We start from the raw sequence: 5,959 nt of genomic DNA, 5'->3' as shown, positions 1-5,959 counted from the left end.
ATGTTAAGAAATGCATCAGGTATTACTGATATATAAACCAAAGTTGTGTACATTTGATACATTCTTAAACCTGATACCTGTCTGAGTGCCTCCAACTCTTCGCTGGCCACCACTCTCTCTGAGGAGGTGTTTTTCAGTCGGGCCTCGGCTGCCTCCAGTTCCGTCTGCAATTTGTCCAGCTCCTTGATCACCTGGTCGCGCTCACTCATGATGAGACGATACTCGTTGAACACAGAATCCCTCTCCTCCTTGTACTTCTCACAGTCCTTGGCTGCTTTCAGTTGCAGGTTCTTGTAGCGCGTCACCTCTGACTGCAGGCGCTCCATCTCTCTTTGCAGCTCCTTGTTCTGAGCTGAGGACTTGTTCAGCTCCTGCTGCACTGAATCAAACCTGGGGAGGGCGGAGGAAGATGGTGAGAGTTTCAATGAACGATTTTATGACATGCTCATATAAAATGATGTTGTGCTGGCTGCAGCTTGAATGAAGCACATAACCGCCCTTGTTCCTGTGTGTGTACAATCTGATACAAGCCAGTGAAACCAGCGCAGACTTGAACCACAATATTTGCTGCATATCAATATAAAGTTATTTTCCCTGGAATATAACAGTGCTCAATCTTCTCTGCATGTGTGCAGGTGATAAGTGCTTTCACCTTCTCATCGAGGTGGAGTACTGCTGCTGGTAGTGCATGGCCGAGTCTCGCTGTTTGAGCAACGCATCCATCTGCTTCTGCAGCCTTCGGTTCTCCTCCTCGGCCTGCTCAAGGCGGCTCAGGTCTGTGTTGTGGTTAGCCACCTTCTCACTGTAGCGCTTGCTCAGGGCATCATACTCCTTCTTTACTCCCTCAAGCTTGTCCATAGCTGTGTCATATAGTTTGTTTAACACCTCTGATGAGCCCTTCTCTCTCATTACCTGGTGAGGACGACAAAAGTCATATGATATGTTATTAGAAACATACTGATAGTGTTTGAAATGTTGATGCCATCAGATAAAATTAAAGTGAGCTTGTATTTGCTGTGCCACACCTTAGCAGCAGATGGCATCAATGTGTAAGCAGGATTCTATTTTTACGGTGCAAGCGAATCTTATGCCAGCCTAAACAATGGCTTTTGTAAGTGCATTGCTAGAGCTGCATCTAGGCACGTAAGGAAAAACAAATTGCTGGCCTGCAAAATGAACTGTCTTATGTGCAGAGTGTGTCCTTCAGACTGCATTATTCATTCCCTGTGAGACTGGATGTCTCATTATTGCAGGTCTTGCTGATATAGTCCCTCCTGATTCCTGACAGAGCTGCTGTGACCTGAGGGCTGTATTGACCTCGTCTACACAGCATAGAGTGATCTTGTAGCTACATGGTTTGGGTCAGTGTGCCCTTTGCCCAAGCCAAAGCCCTTTTCCTCTGTGCTTGCCCTTTTCAGAAATGCTCTGTATGCATTTCCCTCTGCTTGACTGCCCTGTGCTCTTAACCACTGCAGTGTTCCCATGGGTGCTTTGTGAGAAAGTACTGCACAGTAGTCCAGTACGGGTCACAGCACCCTTGTGTTGTTTAGAACAAAGTATTCAGCACAGAGATACAACAAGCAATGTTGCTTGATATTAAAAATTGTATGAAATATAAAGAGGCGGAAATCCCCTCAGCACTATTCAAATGTGTGATGCTCAGCAAGGGAACAAGTAGTTTGATTTTGCATAGTGCCTCTAGCATCTGTTTCATATTAGTAAATCTCTGAAGACAATTAATGCCCTAGACATCTGGGCAGCTACACACATGTGTGTGCATCGTACCTGCTGTTGCTGCAGTCGGAGGTCTGCCAACTCTTTCTGATCTTGACCGTGCAGTCGTTTGAGCTCCTCGCAGTTCTGTTTTAGGTGGTTGTGCTCTCGGACAAGTTGGGCATTGTCCCTCCTGAGTGTCTCCATCTCCTCCTTCAGCTGTGTCTGTTCGCCCAAGACACGGCTGTGCAGCATGCTGGAAAGAGAGTTAATGCATGTATGGTACATTGTAGATACAAATATACATAAGAGAAAGCGAACTTTGATGCTTTGAGCTTTGCTGATATTACGTAAACGGGCTTAAAAACCATCAGGAGAATTCTGCAGGTGATATGCAACATGTAAAACTTAAAAAAATAATAATACAGTCATTTCAGTCCCTTACTGATATTAAATGTAAACTAACTTTCTGAGCTTTCTGCGTTGAATATCTTTAGTCGATGTACTCGTTAGAAAGCAGCCATGTTCTCTTTATACTGTATAAAATGTCTACCTGATTAGCAATTAAGATCTTAATTTGACAACTCATATTTTGCTTCCATCATTTTATATTAATATTCTAACCAACTACACTCTAACAGCTAATACACCGTATGATCAGTTTCTATGCTCCAGAAATTCTGCCTCAGCTTATGAGCTGTTAGGCTGAATTATTCAATCACATAAATGTCTCCATTTCCAAGCTTTTAAAACCATGCATGTTTTTTTGTAGTGCCAATTCCCTTTTAATGTGAAAGCCAGCTGTAGCTCCAAGGGATGTTCTTTCAATTAGGTTAATTGCAACACCATGCCAGTATTTGCTACAATTCCAGTAAAACAATGCAATAAAACGTAATTATTTCTACCCTGAAAAGCAGCAGGTGGCAGGTGACAGAATGTTCATCTTACGCTTACAACATGCACTTCAATAATGATTCCCGACACATTCCCCATTGCTTTGTGGAAATCTGAGCAACTAGGTGCATTGCATTTAGACTACATCAAACAGGTAAATATTTAAAGCTGAATGATTATTAAGAGCCCTTCGTTAGCACTCTCATGACACATGAAATACTTACTGGTAGAAGTCAGCCTCTTTTACAGCCTCCTCGCACCTCTTTAGTGTTTTGGTGTGCTGGTTCTGGAGGGACTGGAGATCTGCCATGGCCCTCATGCACTGACTTTTCAGACGCTCATAGTCATGACTGGCTTTGGAATTTGGCCTTAAGGAGAAAAGCAGCAAGGAATCAACACTTTATCCGGCAGCCTTATTACGATTATGTGACCAAACACCACTCAGGAGGATAGAGAAGACAGAGTTGACCTTTCCCTTGTATGAGAGTTCAGAAGATAGGAATGAAATGTTAGACTAAGTGTAAACAACATAAAAAAAGTATGCACTGGTGTAAGCAAAGCAGTCTTTGTATCATCTGTTGCACAAGAAACATCTGGTAAGTAGAGCACATTAAACTTAATTAAGCAGCCGGTGTCAGTGTCCTCTCTCTGCAAGGTAGAGTCAACATTATCTCAGACAGCAGAGAATTAGTTGCTGAAAATATGGCAGCCAGAACTAAGGATACTGACATCACAATGACTAACAACTTAGAGCAGAAAAGTTTGATTGGTAACGTTTACTATTACTGAGAGCAACATTTTTGAGGTAAGAGTCAATAGTTGGACCTGACGTCTTTCATTTAGGCAGAAAAAGCATCTATAATCACAGTAGACAGGTTCATAGATATCAGCCAAATAAAAGTGTTACCAGAAGGGAAAAAACAGTAACAACAACAACAATTTGGCAGGCAGGACAATATTTGCACCTGCAGTCGTCGAAGGTGGTCCCGGGCGATGCCAACGCCAGACGCTTACGGAGCTCGTCCCTCTCCCTGGTCACCTGGCGGAGCTGGAACAAGATGGTGTCCAGGTTGTCACCGGATGGCCGGTTGTCGTTGATGGCTGGGGGTGGGGAGGACGCTTCACCATTAACAGGCGAACCTGTGACAGTGAGCACATTACCCGAGACTAGGACTATTGATCAACAAACACTGGAAAAGTTTCCCTCACAATGCATTACATCATTCAAAAGTTGCATTAGCCCAGATGCCATTAAAGGGAACTTATTGATAGACGAAATGTATCCTTGTACTAAAATTTAGCATAAGGAAGCAAAATAGTTTAGTCCTGCAGGGCAGCCACTGTGTGCTATGAGATTCCTATATAATCTGCCTGGGAGTTTTGCGTGACAATTTGCTGTAAATGTTAATCTCTGACATGAAAATGAAAGACAGGAAGAGCAGATTTGCAGGATTTGGTGATTTACTTCATGTCTGGTATTTTCTGTGTGGTTAAAACAAATGTGTTCATGTATTCTTTGATTAAATGTAAGCACTTGTGTTTGGAATACCAGGGACTCTGAAGTCTTTAGAAAACAACTATATAATTATTTATTTATTTTTTTTTAATTTTATTTACCCTGGCCTTGGGTATTTATTAAAGCAGTTCAATTCTACCTGTCCTGACTTAAAAATCACCTGATTGATCTTAACAGAGAAGGATTTCCCATTAAAATAACAACAACTTCTCTTTCACTATGTGTCTTTGAAATACACCCTGACAAAGAATTATACATCATTAAGGTAATTTTGAGGCTTGTTTTCTTCATTGGAAAGAACACCCATGCCTGGAAATCTGAGGATTATGTCCATCTTAGGCTCAACATTTGGCCCTTTTGGAGGTTTATGTAACACAGCTGAGTCATTTGGACCTTTGTCAAAACTGGGGAAAGGCAAGCGTGGCTTCCTAAAGGAAGGAGAAAGACACTGGTATAGTGTTGTAGCCACATTGCAGGGTTTAAATTAAAACTCTGTAACCCAGCTGACAATCAGGAATTACACCAATATCACACCTGATTTCACAACTGTAGTTTGGTTCATTTTGTCTGGATCAAGGGGAAAAAACTAATATATTGTTGCATTTTAGTTCTGGTCTGGTTCTTGTTCACACCGACTATTAATAAAATAACAAAAAGGAGTAAACATGAAGTTATACAGAATGACAGGTAACTTGCTGATTGGACAGTTTAGATCAGTGCATCATCAGGACCCAGGTGGGAAAATCAAATTCCGATGACTGACAGAAGTTTATGCAGCACTTTCATGCTTCGGATGTGTATTTTTATATTATTGGGTGTCTCACGAAGAAATTACTTTTATTATAAGCATTATTAATATTTTTAGACTGCAAATCAACCGCATGTTATGAATAATGACTAACAGAGACGGGACAAAAAGGAGGCATCTTGTACAGTAATGATTCAGGTTTTAACAAAAAGACAAAGGGTACAAGCGTAGCAGCTTTAACTGCTTTTGACCTGTTAAATCAGGAAAAATACGCATACTGCGGTCCATATGTGTTACCATGGCTACTGAAAGGATTTGCATAAATATATACATGGCTTATATACATCAATTAGAAGATCGCTTCCTGAACAGATTTCAGGAACAGCAAATGGATTTATTAGTTTCTTAGCTTTTGAAATTGTATTAACAATCACATAGACCACAAATAGACCATACAGGTGCTTTCACACCACAAACAAACCGCCCCAGGGTTCAACTGGAAGCGAGCCAAGACCACCCTTTAGTGGAGATCTCAGCCCACTTGTTTTGTACCACAATCCAGTTTCGACACAACTGCCAGGTGTGAAAACACCCTTATAGAGTGTTTGGAGTGCATTAACAGGCATCTTGGGTCATTATACATACCAACGCTACTGAGGGAGCTGCTGCTTTCGGAGTCAGAGGGCATAGTGGAGAGAACGCTGTATGTGGAACCTGCCAAGAGACAAAGGCCAAGAGAAGAGATGCATTCAGATATAAAGCACTGATTTATTAACACACAAGCCTGAGTTAATTGCCTGTACAATGTGGAAAGAAGTGAATATTACACAGTCAGCTTCATATTCCCTGCATAGTTGTATAATAAATTTGGTGCAGGATTTATACTTGGAATAATAACTTCAACACACGCTCTTAGCGGCTCTATATTATCACTCTACACCGCCATCGTCATTAACCCTCCTTTTCCTCACTGTGCACTCTGCCTTGCTTTGATGTATAGTCCCTGTATGTTTCTGCTACACAGGCAGAATGTCACGGCTGAAATGGGATTTTCTCTTTTTATGTCAAGCGCACACACACACACACAC

The 5,959-nt window shown here is 41.7% G+C and overlaps 1 protein-coding gene across 3 annotated transcripts in view; it reads right to left on the bottom strand.

The window, feature by feature from the left end:
* The window catches only part of dlg5a (discs, large homolog 5a (Drosophila)), a 36,706-nt gene that overhangs the window by 19,543 nt on the left and 11,204 nt on the right, over positions 1–5,959 (bottom strand). For all 3 annotated transcript variants that reach the window (XM_035663252.1, XM_035663255.1, XM_035663253.1), the window contains exons 2-7: positions 5,517–5,585; positions 3,573–3,747; positions 2,832–2,975; positions 1,786–1,969; positions 653–912; positions 78–390 (exon numbers count right to left, since the gene is read on the bottom strand). In XM_035663252.1, the coding sequence (XP_035519145.1) occupies positions 78–390; positions 653–912; positions 1,786–1,969; positions 2,832–2,975; positions 3,573–3,747; positions 5,517–5,585 (1,145 nt within the window). The remainder of the gene's footprint in view (positions 1–77; positions 391–652; positions 913–1,785; positions 1,970–2,831; positions 2,976–3,572; positions 3,748–5,516; positions 5,586–5,959) is intronic.

Source organism: Morone saxatilis, unplaced genomic scaffold (genome assembly GCF_004916995.1).
Source record: "Morone saxatilis isolate NCDOM2014 unplaced genomic scaffold, NCSU_SB_2.0 Contig19, whole genome shotgun sequence".
Lineage (NCBI taxonomy): Eukaryota > Metazoa > Chordata > Actinopteri > Moronidae > Morone > Morone saxatilis.
The sequence above is the reverse complement of the archived record's forward strand: the minus strand, read 5'-3'. Positions and strand labels throughout refer to the sequence as shown.